This window comes from Cydia fagiglandana, chromosome 24 (assembly GCF_963556715.1).
Source record: "Cydia fagiglandana chromosome 24, ilCydFagi1.1, whole genome shotgun sequence".
NCBI classification, from domain to species: Eukaryota; Metazoa; Arthropoda; class Insecta; order Lepidoptera; family Tortricidae; genus Cydia; species Cydia fagiglandana.
Window position 1 is genome coordinate 834,337 of NC_085955.1, and position 16,372 is coordinate 850,708.

Below are 16,372 nucleotides of genomic sequence, written 5' to 3' on the forward strand. Positions count from 1 at the left end.
GAACGCTGGGCCTTCAGTAAGAAGTGCATATACTTGGAAAAATTCGACCTATGCCGCTGGGGTCCGGTGGCCAAATGGCACAGGCACCAGCCGCTAGAGGATGCTGTTTCGATTCCAGTCTGGGGCACTGGAGGCCTTGGTCACTTTTTAGGGTTCCATACCCAAAGGGTAAAAACGGGACCCTATTACTAAGACTCCCCTGTCCGTCTGTCTGTATTTCATGATCTTATGAACCGTGATAACTAGACAGTTGAATTTTTCACAAATGGTGTTTTTCTGTTGCCGCTATAACAACAAATATTAAAAAATTTAATAAAAAAAATATATGACCCAATATATATTAAAGCCAATACTAGGCTGGATATGAGCGATGAAATGAGTAAGTTTTTATTAAAATGCCATGTTGGTGGCAAACAAGCATACAAGGCTATTAGTGACTAGAAAGCATCTCTCTCTGCATCTCTGACCGGTTACAAATCTATACACTTTATTAGGGTTCCGTACCCGAAGGGTAAAAACAAGACCCTACTATTACTAAGACACCTCTATCCGTCTGTCTGTCTGTAGGTTGTATCTCATGAACCGTGATAGCTAGACAGTTGAAATTTTCACCGATATTTCATTTCTGTTGCCGCTATAACAACAAATAAGTACTAAAAACGGAATAAAATAAATAAAGTGGGGCTCCCATGCAACAAACGTATTTTTTTGCCGTTTTGTGCGTAATGGCACGAAACCTTTCGTGCGCGAGTCCGACTCGCACTTGGCCGGTCCTTCTTAGAAGGTATATGACATTTATTTCAGTTTACTTCACTGTTCGTCTGTCTGTCTGTCACCAGGCTGTATCTCATGAACCGTGATATGTAAGTAGCTAGGCAGCTGAAATTTTCACAGATTATGTATTTTTGTTGCCGCTATAACTAAAAAGTATGGAACTCTTCGTGAGCGAGTCCGACTCGCACTTGGTCGGTTTTTCTTAGTATATAACATTTAAGGCTCCCATTACACAGGCGCGTTTTGTAAGCGGCGCGTGAGCGGGGCGCGCCGCTTTTTCATTTAAACGCTCGCGCCCCGCCCGGAAAACGCGCCTCTGGGGCTATTCATAAATTACGTCATTTCAAATGGGGGGGGGGGGGGGTCCGGACATCGGACGATGGTAGCATGACGTAGGAGGAAACGGGGTCATTCGAAGCATGATTTATGGATGATTTGGGGGGGGGGGGGGGTTATAAATAAGGGCTTTACAGAACCGATCTGCGACCAGAAAAGTGGGTCAGATCAGAGCTGCGATCGTTATAGAACCAAACTGGAACCAGAAGTGGGTTAGGTTAGGTTAGAACTGCGACCCTTACAGAACCGAACTGCTACCAGAAAAGTGTAACTAACCAGTGTAGTTAAAAAACCTAACCTGGGTTAGATTACGTTTTTTTATTACATATTTGTTTTTAGATATATCGGAATAGTACGTTTAGAGTTATACTGTATGTTATGGATTTAAAGTTATCGGAGATGAGATAGGTATGTAACCGCCTTGATGAAGGTTTGAAGTCTTAAAGTAAATAATTACTCAATTCAAAATTAGTACCTATTATTATAATTTATTTTACCCGAGCGAAGCCGGGTTTTCATCTAGTATTAATATAAACGCCATCTGCTCGACTATAGTCCAAAGGGTATGGTGCAATCTTTTCGAGCGATGACGCCATAACCTTCAGGAGTAGATGGCGTTAATATTAATATTTAACAAATTAAGACATATCAGTGAAAGAATAATGATCAAAGTCAAATGGCGGTCTAACAGGTTTAATCGTCTGTCGAAAGATGACAGTAAATGTACTGTAGCTACATAATTTACCATGACAGTAACTCTCTACACGGTGTAACATGAGGAAACCGAATAATTTTAACCACGCATTTCTGAGGTCAAGAGAAGGAAAATATTTAATATTTAATAAAAAGTTTAGGTCAATTTCGCCTAAAAAAATTGTTTTTTTTGTTTTTTTTTTTAATTTTTTGAATGTATTTGTACATAAAAAATAAATATTATTGGTAAACTTGTCACTTAAAATTGATTTTTACATTTTTTTTTTGTAAAACCTACTTTTTGCAAAGTGTTACTTGTCACTTTTTGACATATATCAATCAGGATATTTAGACTACGTCTAGGGAATGCAATCCCGCATGAGGAACTCAATCCCGGTATTCCGCGGGATTGCCATTTTAAGTCCCGCGGGATCCCGGTATTTGCGGGATCCCGCAAGTTAGTATACAATTTTACGAATTAGTACTAAATTTGAAGGTTGAAAACAAAAAGTAAACTAAAATTAGAAATAGTACATTTTGTATTAAAAAATATGGTATAATGACAGTAATCAAGAATTTAAGAACGTGTGTAAAGGCTTAATTAACGCAATTTCGTAAGTCCTGTACCACTCGTGGCACACACAATGTTTTTCATCACACCTGTGAGGAAAAAAGAAGGAAAACAATAGAAAATCTGCCTAATTTCGGACGTACCGACATGTCCTACATAACAAAATTCCCTGGTACAAATTTAAGATTTACGGACCGCGTCGCCTACGTAAAATAACACCTTTTACGAGCAAGTGTCATGAAATAAATAGACAAATTCGGACAAAATGCTCTTCCGTGTCATTACCCCTTTCCTCCATAGATGCATTTAAGCTCCGTGAAGAATTTTCGCCAGTAGGCACGTGCCCGAGCCTGTGTTCCTTGTAGTAACACTTAAGAACCACGTCGCTCTTTGATCCCGCAAATCCCGCGGGATCCTGCTTAATTTACGAGCGGGATTAATCCCGCAAATTGCATGCGGGATCCCGGTATTTCGGGATCCTGGTATCCCGGTATTGCATTCCCTAACTACGTCCCGTAGCAGCAACATCACTATCAAAAAGGCCTTTTACACTATGTAACAATAAAAACTAGTTTTTTTTTTATTAATATTTTCTCCGAAACTAGGCGAATTTCAAAAAAGTTTATAGGACATTTTTGTCTCTAAATATGATCAGGAATACGCCGTTAAAATTATTCGGTTTACTCATGCATGAGACCCCGTGTATATATGTTTAGTATTTATGTATGTATGTAGCATGTATTTCATTTTATAATATTATTTATTTATTCCCCTGGCGAAAGACAGGGGAGGCCTTTGCCCAGCAGTGGGACACAATATAGGCTATACAAAAAAATATTATTTATGTATTTCATTTACTTTTGGACATTTTGGTTAGTTACTTTTAAAATGTTACTGTGCATTCCGTAAGTTTGTCTATCTAATTTGCATTCTCCCCTCATCCACTCGAAGGTTAGCTGGAAGAGATCCCTTACAGGGATAAGTTCGCCTTTGTACCTTTATTTCTGTAAATATTATGTGAACCTGTGTTGTGTGCAATAAAGTGATTACTACTACTACTACTCTCTATTTCAAATTCTCTTTGGTGTTACATACGAGTATGTCGGCATATGAGGTGTACAGTCGACGTCAAAGATATGTTTACATTTTTCGCCTTATTACAAAGGAGTAAGGTGCAAAAGTGTAAACATATCTTTGACGTCGACTGTACATATATACAGATTCAGATAGACGGTGGAAAAGTGCCCTTGTGGCCTATTTGCTGAATGTTTGAGTTTAAGTTACTTGAGTTTGAGTCTAACGGTAGTTCTCAAGAAAATATGTATGGTGTAGTTTTTAACAAGCTTTTATTAGGTCGACCTGTATGTAACTATGTAATGGAATCTAAGGTAACTAATTTAACCATCTTCCAAGGATCGTAGCGTCATGAAAATTGGCAGCTGTATGTAGTTCTGATGACAATAAAATAATATGGTACTGTCGAACTGATCTGATGATGGAGACAGGAGGTGGCCATAGGAACTCTGTGATGAAACAACGCAACCTAACTGTGTTAGGGGTTTTTAGAATTGTCTCGATGGGTATTAGTTGTCTGTCGTAAGAAAAGTAGAGTCAGCTATAAAAGCTTGTACCAAAAATGAAATTTTTGCCAAAAACTTATTAACAAGCTTTTATTAGGTCGACCTATATGTAACTATGTAATGGAAATGGAATCTAAGGTAACTAATTTCACCATCTTCCAAGGATCGTAGCGTCATGAAAATTGGCAGCTGTATGTAGTTCTGATGACAATACAATAATATGGTACTGTCGTACTGATCTGATGATGGAGACAGGAGGTGGCCATAGGAACTCTGTGATGAAACAACGCAACCTAACTGTGTTAGGGGTTTTTAGAATTGTCTCGATGAGTATTAGTTGTCTGTCGTAAGAAAGGTACAGTGATAAAAGCTTGTACCAAAAATGAAATTTTTGCCAAAAACTTATTTGTATGTGTGATTGCTTATGGTTTCTAAATCTTTTCATTTAACGTGTGTAGGCGAAGCAAGAGGAGCTATCAGAGATGCAGATCCGTCGCGAGCTCGGCGAGCGTAAGCTGACGTCGGCGGCGCGCGACGCCGAGCTGAAGGCCGAGCAGCTAGCTCGCAAACTCGACGACGCCAACAACCAACTCAAACGGTAACTTATCCTTATTAATTTCTGGTTATTTTATTCATCATCATCATCATCATCTCAGCCATAAGACGTCCACTGCTGAACATAGGCCTCCCCCTTGGACCTCCATACGTGCCGGTTGGATTATTTTATTAATTCATTATTACACAGGTCACAAACACAAAATTATACAATTAACACATTCAGAGCCAAGAACCCCGATTGTCGGGTTCAATGTTCGTAGCGACTACGCGCTACATACGGCGAAACCGTGGCTACGCGCTACGAGCGTAACCCGTAGCACTTAGTGGCAATGAATGAGTTAATAATAAATACATACCTAAAAACTAAGAATTAAATAAGCAATTAGCAATCTTATTTCTTTATTAATTAGAAATAACATAAACCAACCAATTGTGAGCCTTGACAACCAATTATAAGCCTTGTAGCTTGAAATAAATGAATTTCATTTATTTATTTTTTTATAAAAATGATTTCTCATTTTAAAAATGTATACTTTGTCCACAGGAAAGAAAAGGAGTTCGAAGAGACGATGGACCATCTACAACAAGACATCGACTCGCTGGAGAGCGAGCGAGGCGCGCTGCGAGACAAACTCAAACTGTACGCCAAGCGAGGCGGGCAGCACCACGGTATGTTCACTAGCTTTATACACTGCTCAGTACAAGGCTTGCTACACGGTCGCCGACAAGCCTTCTAACCGTCTGACCTTGGTCTGTCCTTGGTCAGTTTTGGTCAAATTTTGTTGGTAACAACTGTCTACACGGTCCGGGACCGGCCAAGGCCACGCGGTCTGGGGGCTTGTCGGCGACCGTGTAGCAAGCCTTTTAGGCACATAATTAATAATAGTTATAAACCGAAATAAATGGGGGTCCCTTTGTTACCCATAAAGTTTTAAGTCATAATGTATTTATTGTCATATTATCGTTAGTCATAAAACTGAAACCGTTAACTTTTCAGGATTTTTGTAAGGTTTTCTATAGATTACTGGAGTCAGTTACGGATCGCTGCCATATATGACCCAAAAATTTTTTATTAAGCTATGAGCTTCATCACATATGATCTCTGAGTAATTCTAAGCATTTCTAGCCTCGGAGGCGATAAGAAGCGTGCGTCTAGTCGAGGAGGGCGGAGTACAAAGATGGCCGCCACCCGTCATCATTCAAAAAAATCTGGTCTGGTCTTGGTGGCTACTAGGGCAAGTTTGGTATCATTTTCGTGTAAACCGAAGACGTGGAATTCATTGCTGATATTTGTTTTTTTCAGTTTCATAGTAATTTTGCAAGAAAAACGTAAAAAGGTAAAAATATGGGATGGAGGTTTTTGCTTTGAGAGCTAATAACTTCTGTATAGTGGCCAAAAGTATCATACAAAAAATACTATAATAAAGCGCAATTCATGCAGCTTCTAAACATATACATGTTTAGTAATATCCTACCGCAAAAAGATGGTGAAAAAATTATTAAATGACCGCAGCGCGGGTAGTTGGACTCTCGCTAGGCGGCGTTTATCTTACAAAATGGTCGAGTACGAGTATCTACGTAGGTAACTATGCTTACTTTGCTAGATTTTATGATGACGAATAAAATGCTTTCTGTATATTTAATGTCCGCAGTTTCCAGTACACAGACATAATTCTGGTATAGGTTAAAAAATACACACAGGTATTAAGGGTCTAAAGAGGAGGGCTCGCTTAACAAATAAGATCATGTACAACCGCAATTTCAGGTTGGGTTATAGGCCGGGAGATAGTGACACATTTTACTGGGTCATTTGTACCAGTATGGCGGTTCGTCAGGGGTCTAAGCATGTAATGAAGGAAAGAAAAATGATGGTCATAGCGCTGGTACGGGCGGCCCAATCGCGTGGGCGTTAGTCGAACGTGTCGGATAAAATACGAGTGTCGAACGATTTGTTCCACAAAAATCCTCGTATTATTCGATAGTCCATAAAAAAGAAGTAGACGGTAGCGTAATGCCATACTTCTCCGGTGTGACTTACAGCCCGCCATACTGAGGCGAACACGTTAATTTAAAAACAACAATTCAATCATTTGTGCCAAGCTAATTTTTGCACAGGTGATCATCGTCGAGCAGCCATTCATGGACATCACCATGCCATACTTTTCGGATGGTTCCAAATGGCCGCCATACCGCCGCAAAGGAGTTAATTTTTTTTTTATTGCTAAACGATTTGTACCAGTATTGCATTTAAAGTTTTGGAAAGTATTTGATAAAATGTGACCGTTATTATAATTGCCATACTTATAGTAGGGGGTCTATCCGAGCAGAGCCCAACTGGGGAAGTACGTGCTTACCTCCAGCTTACAGAAAACACCGGTCAAATAACACTAGGCCCCACTCAAATCGTTGCAAGTGCATTAAAATTAAAGTGCATAAAATTATGTCTGTATGATGAATTATGTCTGGATGAAAGTATTTTATTCGTCATCATAAAATCTAGCAAAGTAAGCATACCTACGTAGATACTCGTACTCGATCATTTTGTAAGATAAACGACGGTCCACAAGATAAACGAAAGTCCAACTATCCGCGTTCATTTAATAATTTTTTCACCATCTTTTTGCAGTAGGATATTACTCAACCTGTATATGTTTAGAATCTGCATGAATTACGCTTTATTATAGTAATTTTTATATGATATTTTTGGCCACTATACAAAAGTTATTAGCTCTCAAAGCAAAAACCTCCACCCTAAATTTTCATCTTTTTACGTTTTTCTTGTAAAATTACTATGAAGCTGAAAAAAACAAATATCAGCAATGAATTCTACGTCTCCGGTTTATACGAAAATGATACCAAACTTGCCCTAGTAGCCACCAGGACCAGAACAGATTTTTTTGAATGTTGACGGGTGGCGGCCATCTTTGTACCCCCCCACCCCTTATTGCCTCCCAGGCTTGAAATGCTTAGAATTACTCAAAGATCATATGTGATGAAGCTCATAGCTTAATAAAATTTTTTTGGGTCAACTTCATAACTGACTCCGCTAGATGGGTTAGGTTAGGTTAGGTTTGTTTTATGGCAATCCTGAAAAGTTACGCGTTTTTGAGAAAAACCAATTATGACTAACGACAATTCGGACAAACAATACATTATGACTTAAAACTATTTGGGAAACAATAGAGACCCAAATAAATGACTTACCAATGATACATTGATCAAAGAGAATGAAATAGAGAGTTGCTGTCATGGTAAATTATGTAGCTACAGTTACTATCTTAGTTCAGTAATATGTCACTACCTGTGAGTTCCTATAATTGGCTTCCTGTATCTACTACAATTTCTATATTATTGTCATAGCTGTTGGATCTCCAAATGAATGAAATAAAATAAATAAAAAATACAGTACATACATATTTTACTGCCATCTTTCGACAGATGATTAAAACTGTTAGACCGCCATTTGACTTTGATCATTATTCTTTCACTGACATGTGTTAACTTGTGAAATATTAATATTAACGCCATCTACTCGAAAAGATTGCACCATACCATTGGCCTATAGTCGAGTAGATGGCGTTAATATTAAAATTTAATAAGTTCTAGACATTTTTTTCAAATTCGAGACAATTTTTTATTGAATTTAGACCTCTTCCCCTATAAATTTAATAAAGTATTAAATAGAGGTTTGATTACTACAATTAATTTTTAAGTTAATTGTTTATTTTATAGTTTATGGAAAATATAGGCTGTTTAGTAATATTTTACTTATATTTTTAGATTTGGCACTTCTGCGTAAGTCTGATTTTTGTTGTCTATTAACAGTTTTAGTTTTTTTTTTGTTAATTTGAACTCATTCCTATAACCCTTAGGTGCAAAGTACTTTTATTATTTATTTATTTCTTGTGACAATGTGCAGTTTCCAACTACCCTCCCCTTCCCAAAATCATAACTCACGGCGATCATTCGGGAACGCTCGGCAGAATGCGATCTGCCTCCGAGCTAGACACACATCGCGCGTGTGCGTCCCGGACTTTTCAAAAGGAACTCGAAAACCTCAGTGTCGTGTGTGCCTTCCGAAACCAAAGGCCCCCGAAACCAAAGGCCCCCGAAACCAAAGGCCCCCGAAACCAAAGGCCCCCGAAACGCGAGTGTTAGGAGTGAACAGTGCACTGTAATTTGGACTATTTAAAGGACGAGCTGTGAGTACCATCCCTTTGCCTTCCTTTCACCCCTACACATTGCCACATTCTAATTACGTTAAATTTTAAAAATAAACAATTTTTTTATTTCGAAAACATGCATCTAAGGGTTATCCAATATACTCGTCATAACTATTTAAATATAAATATTTTTATAATGTATTAAAATAGTCGTATGGAAATGTTGAACACAGTTAAACCACTTTAAAAAAAGTTCCTCATATTCTATGTAAATGAAGCTTTCTAATACACGTTTGAAGTGCTCAACATTTTCTTAGACAAGTGCCAACACGTTTACAAGGCGTGTGTAACGCGTGTGTAGAGTGTGTAACTAGTGTGTAACTAGTGTGTAACTGGTGTGTTTGCGCGCGCAGCGGTGGCGCCTCCGGCGGTCGTCTCCAGAGACTACTCACGTAAGACACGGCTACTAATGTTTGTCGACATCAACTTTGTTGAAATAACTGAAGGGCCCAGTTCTCGGACGATATTAGTCTAATATTATTAGTGTGCTGTCATAACATTCCATACGATTTGACAGGAGTTCATTTCTCGAACGACGACCATTTTTTAACGACCGGTCTGGCCTAGTAGGTGGTGACACTGCCTATGCAGCCGATGGTCCCGGGTTCGAATCCTGGTAAGGGCATTTCTTTGTATGATGATACAGATATTTGTTCCTGAGTCATGGTTGTTTTCTATGTATTTAAATAATTATATATATCGTTGTCTGAGTACCCACAACACAAGCTTTCTTGAGCTTACCGTAGGGCTTAGCAAATTTGTGTAAAAAATGTCCTATAATATTTATTTATTTATATTAGTCTAATATTATTTAGTGTGTTGTCTTGACAACCCATACGATTTCACAGTTTGTGGAATGATAATATTAGATTAATATCGTTCGAGAAATGGGCCCCAGTTCGTAGACTAATAATATTAGTCTAATATAATTTGAGAAATGGGCCCCAGAGTGATACACAGAGTTTTTTTAATAAACCGTTTCAAGGGTGTATTCATGAGTTTGAATTAAGTTTATTTCTGAAAGACATCGGTGTTCTAATTAAGTCCATTTTGAAGATAATCACGATAAGGCATTACGACCGGTGTACACTTGCCTTAGTGCCTATTTATACATTGATTAGTGTTTAGGACGAGTTTATACATTTGTTCCTAAACACAAGTACTTTCTTGAACGATCGACGGAGATCAGAAATTGTTATATACGATACAAGTGCGGAAAGTAGGAAATTCGCAACGGGTGGTGATAATTTAAAGTACGACCGAATGGAGTGTTTTAAATCGACACGAGTTGCGAATTACCTATTGGCAACGTTTTAAAGTACTTTAAAACGTTGTACGATACACGTGCCAATAGATAATTCGCAACTCGTGTCGATTTAAAAGTACATATAGCCCTTTAAATTTTCGACATACACGGAAAGTGCTCTTTCCCGCACTAGTGCGGGAAAGTAGCATCATATGTACTGTAATAGTTATTTACGATACAAGTGCGAAAAAGTGGAAATTCGAAACGAGTGGCGATAAATTAAAACACGACCGAAGGGAGTGTTTTAAATCGACACGAGTTGCGAATTACCTATTCGCACGTGTATCGTACAACGTTTTACAGTACATATGGCCCTTTAAATTTTCGACATACACGGAAAGTGTTCTTTCCCGCACTAGTGCGGCAAAGTAGCATCATATGTACTGTAAATGTATTTGAAAAGTGTGTTATATCAACAATAGTTGATGTCGATAGATCAAACTGGCTTAAATGTTGTCTGTCTTAACCAAGCATGTCTGATACCTACCCGTATTAATAATTAATATAATTAATAGGTAAATGGAAATGCTAACAACTAAATAATTGAAAAATAACTTCGGTTATGTTTTAATTTAATAGTTTATTCAAATTTATCACTGAAAAAGTAACCACCAGCACAGAATAAATAATAATACTAGGTACAGAAGACTCACTCTCTAACAAAACGCGTCTGTCACGATCAGCACAGATATGGCCGCTAGGTGGCGACAGCGCCACGCGCGGCTTATGGCAAACCCCAAAATTGGGGTCGAACGGATGTACTTTTAGCTACCTGTAGCAAAGCGACGAAATCGCGGAGTGAGCCACGCCTGCCACCAGCCAGCGTAAGACACAAATCAAAATTTACATCAAATTACTTTGCCACTCTTGTGGATAAAATGCAACTTTCCCATCGGTTCTTGGCGAATAAAGTTAACATTTACAAGCTGATGTGGTGAGAATTTATTTTAAAAATTGTATGTTTTCATAAACAAGGATTTTTATAAAAGAAAAGCGTGTAATTGAATTATTTTCCGAAAGGGGTTACGGTACGGTGGAGACGGTCGAGTAATTGAAATCTAAATCACTATTTCATAAGTGTTTCTCCATATGTGTATTTTGTCATACAGAGTGTCCCCGAAATCTCGAAAAAAAATTTACCCTCCCATAGAAAATGGGCCAGCCAACATGTATGAAACAGTCAATTTTTTTTCTCGATTTCGGGGTTGGTCCCATAGTAAAAGTTACTCAATATAATCCCAAAACCTCCCTGGCAACGGGAATGCAGTTATTTTTTAGCCACCGTATATAAATGGACCCGGGTATGTCCTTAAACCACGTCCAAGACCACCTGTGGACGGGCAGCAGCGTCCCTCAAATTCGGTGTACTCGACTGCGATTGCCAAGCGTGGCGATTATGGCATTTACCCCCCATCCGGCACGTATGGAGGTCCAAGGGGGAGGCCTATGTTCAGCAGTGGACGTCTTATGGCTGAGATGATGATGATATAAATAAGAAACTTTTTGTTCTTGAAGTATAGTTATCTATTACAAGGACATGTATAATGAGTATGAATGTAATGTATGTTATGTATATATATTTATGCAGCGGTTGTGACGCCAATACACGCACCTACGGAAATCCGTAAGAAAAAAACTGTTCAAATATTATCACTATCAGTGTCGCATGATGTCAAGTACTTGTCGAGTCAGCTTAGAAAATATAGTGACGGCCAATGTGGCCAAATATATCTTAACACCTTTGTTAACATAGAAATAACGATGTGTCCCGATATATTAGGCCACTTTGGTAATGTTGGTTGGAACTCGAGTCATTTGAGTCTGAATTTGAAGAACTCGGCTCGTTTTTACGAGACTCGGCGCTTAAAAAACTTCTGAGTCTTTAAGTTCCGAGTCGAGTCCTTTTTTGAGTACTTTTTTAAGAACAACTCTAAAGGACCCGAGTCTCCAAATAAAGACTCAGTGAAAATTTATATAGGTTTTCCTAAAAATTTAGGCGTTATTGTATGATTTGTCTATCTAATCCACAAAACATACATAAAGACAATGCATTTCCAATTTGTTTAAAAAAAAATTGAGAGTTCTCTGAAAAGGACTCAAATCTCTACAAAAGACTCGGGTCTCTATCAAGTTGAAAAGAACTCGAGTTTAGGCTCAATTATAAGAGTGAAAAATTGAGTCGAGTATTGAAGCAGAGGACTCAAATCGAGTCCTACCCAACACTGCACTTGATGGCTCCTCTACAAGATGGGCCAACGCCGGCCACTCCAAGGGACGCATTTATGCGTTAGAGGGAGCAAGTGATATTGCTATCTCATTCTACCGCATGGCTGCGTCCCTTGGAGTGGCTGGCGTTGGCCCATCGTGTAGAGGAGCCATTAGCCATTACTGTATATGTGATACTGACTAGCTGACTGTTATAAAATAAATCCATTTTTTTTATTTGCATCTATTCTGTATGTTCAAGTTTTTTTAAAGCTGTTGTACAATCATAAATGATGTCCTTTTGGTTTGTCTTTAAACATTAATTGTTATAATTTCTTTAACCTTTTAACCGCCATAGAATTTTTCATCTAGGGTGCTCGTGTCTTAGTTACACGAAGTTTTGGGTTATTTATCAGAACGCCGCGAAATGAGCCCGATTTTGTACGTCTTATATATCAGTCTACGCGGTTAAAAGGTTAAAAATGAAGGGTAAGGTTTAACTAATAAGCTATGATATGGAATGGTTACTAATTTGATTTTGTCATGTCGACATTATTACTTTTTAACTGTGAATGTTTAATTGTATCTACTGTTTACTTTCATACACTGCTTAATTTTAATTTAATTAAATTATAACTTTAATTAATGTTTGCGATACATTGAAATGTTTAACTTCACAAGGTCTTAACAATTTTATATATCTGAATCTTGCACATTAGGTTTTTATTTAATTTAATTTGATATAATGTTCCATATGTATTTGAAACAACTAATCAAAGTCCTTGTGATGTTATATCATTTATGTGTCTTTTGAGAAATGACTTTAATAACTTCGTATCAAAAAATCTTATTGGTAATAGGGTATTTGACTGTATTTAATAGTTATTTACGATACAAGTGCGGAAAAGAGGAAATTCGAAACGAGAGGCGATAAATTAAAATACTACGGAAGGGAGTGTTTAAAATCGACGAGTTGCGAATTACCTATTCGCACGTGTATCGTACAACGTTTTACATTACATATGGCCCTTTAAACTTTTGACATCGCACGAAAAGTGCTATTTTACGCACTAGTGCGGGAAAATAGGACCATAGTGTACTGTAAAATAAATTATTTTACACCATGCATAAAATAAAGCACCAGAAGATTAATAGAGAAACGTAGACAGCAGTTACTTTTAGACACAATTTCTATTTTAAAACCCTTATAAAACTATAAAGAGTAGGTAATTTGATCGTGACGTCAAATGCTAGGGTTTACTATAAATTCCATAGTAGCAAAATCGTTTTGACAGTTTGAAAAGGGGTCATCCATTAATTACGTCACACCAATTTCTAGGTTTTTTGAACCCTCCCCCCCCTTGTGACACTTGGTCACATTTGGCAAACCCCTCCCCCCCTAGTGTGACGTCACATTTTTTCTACGAAATCGCCAAATCGAATTAAGTAAGTACCTAAGTATTATTAATATTTTATCAAAATATTTTTGACGATATAAATATTAGTAATTTTATAACCCAAAACTGCTTAGGAAAGAAAATTAAACGATTAAAAACTATTTTCGTTTTAAAAACTTGTTGTTTAAATGAAGTTAAAGTGACGTCACAAAGTTTGTGTCTCCCCCCTCCCCCATGTCACATTATGTCACATTTTCTTGACCCCCTCCCTCCCCCTAAACGTGTGACGTAATTAATGGATGACCCCAAAAAGAAACTGATTTTACTAGTACATAATCAAATACCCTATTTGAATCTTATATGATTTTTAATCATTTTTATTTATGTAACATTTTTTCCAAGAATATAAGAATTATAAGAAATACGTTGAAGTCATAGCTCAATTCGAATGCGATTCATGTTATTTTTGTAACCTGCATCATGTCATGTGTACCTATCATGTAACATTTTTACTATAATTATTCTACTACCATGTAATTTTTTACAACTTTAACTATGCTACGTAATTTTTTTTCTAATTCACTCAAAAAGAAGGTTTTGAAAGACCTCTGGTACTTCATCGTGTCGTATAGTACAGTCAGCAGCAGAAGTTACTAAGCGGGCGAGGTGTTCAAAATGTCTTTGACACGCTCTTATTCTCTTAACAATAAAGTCGCGTCGAGATCATTTAGAACACCTCGCCCGCTTAGTAACTTCTGCTGCTGACTGTACTTAGTTCTAGTATTAAAAGTGCACATGTTGTAGAAGAGACGCCGGTGAAGGTGGCGCCGGGCGGGGCCGCGGGGGAGGTCAACGAAGCCCTGCAACAGCAGCTGAAGGTGCTTAGCTGGTGAGTGGGTGCTCCGTATACACATGTTGTAGAAGAGACGGTGGAGGTGGCGCCGGGCGGGGCCGCGGGGGAGGTCAACGAAGCCCTGCAACAGCAGCTGAAGGTGCTGAGCTGGTGAGTGGGTGCTCCATATACACATGTTGTAGAAGAGACGGTGGAGGTGGCGCCGGGCGGGGCCGCGGGGGAGGTCAACGAAGCCCTGCAACAGCAGCTGAAGGTGCTTAGCTGGTGAGTGGGTGCTCTATACACATGTTGTAGAAGAGACGGTGAAGGTGGCGCCGGGCGGGGCCGCGGGGGAGGTCAACGAAGCCCTGCAACAGCAGCTGAAGGTGCTTAGCTGGTGAGTGGGTGCTCCATATACACATGTTGTAGAAGAGACGGTGAAGGTGGCGCCGGGCGGGGCCGCGGGGGAGGTCAACGAAGCCCTGCAACAGCAGCTGAAGGTGCTTAGCTGGTGAGTGGGTGCTCCATATACACATGTTGTAGAAGAGACGGTGAAGGTGGCGCCGGGCGGGGCCGCGGGGGAGGTCAACGAAGCCCTGCAACAGCAGCTGAAGGTGCTTAGCTGGTGAGTGGGTGCTCCATATACACATGTTGTAGAAGAGACGGTGAAGGTGGCGCCGGGCGGGGCCGCGGGGGAGGTCAACGAAGCCCTGCAGCAGCTGAAGGTGCTTAGCTGGTGAGTGGGTGCTCCATATACACATGTTGTAGAAGAGACGGTGAAGGTGGCGCCGGGCGTGGTCGCGGGGGAGGTCAACGAAGCCCTGCAACAGCAGCTGAAGGTGCTTAGCTGGTGAGTGGGTGCTCCATACACATGTTGTAGAAGAGACGGTGAAGGTGGCGCCGGGCGGGGCCGCGGGGGAGGTCAACGAAGCCCTGCAACAGCAGCTGAAGGTGCTTAGCTGGTGAGTGGGTGCTCCATATACACATGTTGTAGAAGAGACGGTGGAGGTGGCGCCGGGCGGGGCCGCGGGGGAGGTCAACGAAGCCCTGCAACAGCAGCTGAAGGTGCTTAGCTGGTGAGTGGGTGCTCCATATACACATGTTGTAGAAGAGACGGTGGAGGTGGCGCCGGGCGGGGCCGCGGGGGAGGTCAACGAAGCCCTGCAACAGCAGCTGAAGGTGCTTAGCTGGTGAGTGGGTGCTCCATATACACATGTTGTAGAAGAGACGGTGGAGGTGGCGCCGGGCGGGGCCGCGGGGGAGGTCAACGAAGCCCTGCAACAGCAGCTGAAGGTGCTTAGCTGGTGAGTGGGTGCTCCATAAACACATGTTGTAGAAGAGACGGTGGAGGTGGCGCCGGGCGTGGCCGCGGGGGAGGTCAACGAAGCCCTGCAACAGCAGCTGAAGGTGCTGAGCTGGTGAGTGGGTGCTCCATATACACATGTTGTCGAAGAGACGGTGGAGGTGGCGCCGGGCGGGGCCGCGGGGGAGGTCAACGAAGCCCTGCAACAGCAGCTGAAGGTGCTTAGCTGGTGAGTGGGTGCTCCATATACACATGTTGTCGAAGAGACGGTGGAGGTGGCGCCGGGCGGGGCCGCGGGGGAGGTCAACGAAGCCCTGCAACAGCAGCTGAAGGTGCTTAGCTGGTGAGTGGGTGCTCCATATACACATGTTGTAGAAGAGACGGTGGAGGTGGCGCCGGGCGGGGCCGCGGGGGAGGTCAACGAAGCCCTGCAACAGCAGCTGAAGGTGCTTAGCTGGTGAGTGGGTGCTCCATATACACATGTTGTAGAAGAGACGGTGGAGGTGGCGCCGGGCGGGGCCGCGGGGGAGGTCAACGAAGCCCTGCAACAGCAGCTGAAGGTGCTTAGCTGGTGAGTGGGTGCTCCATATACAC

General features: G+C 40.5%; 1 protein-coding gene across 1 annotated transcript in view; it reads left to right on the forward strand.

The window, feature by feature from the left end:
- The window catches only part of LOC134676300 (dynactin subunit 1), an 89,902-nt gene that overhangs the window by 59,547 nt on the left and 13,983 nt on the right, over window positions 1–16,372 (forward strand). The window contains exons 24-27 of the mRNA XM_063534675.1: window positions 4,413–4,552; window positions 5,057–5,181; window positions 9,089–9,127; window positions 14,448–14,532. Coding sequence (XP_063390745.1) covers window positions 4,413–4,552; window positions 5,057–5,181; window positions 9,089–9,127; window positions 14,448–14,532 — 389 coding nt within the window. The remainder of the gene's footprint in view (window positions 1–4,412; window positions 4,553–5,056; window positions 5,182–9,088; window positions 9,128–14,447; window positions 14,533–16,372) is intronic.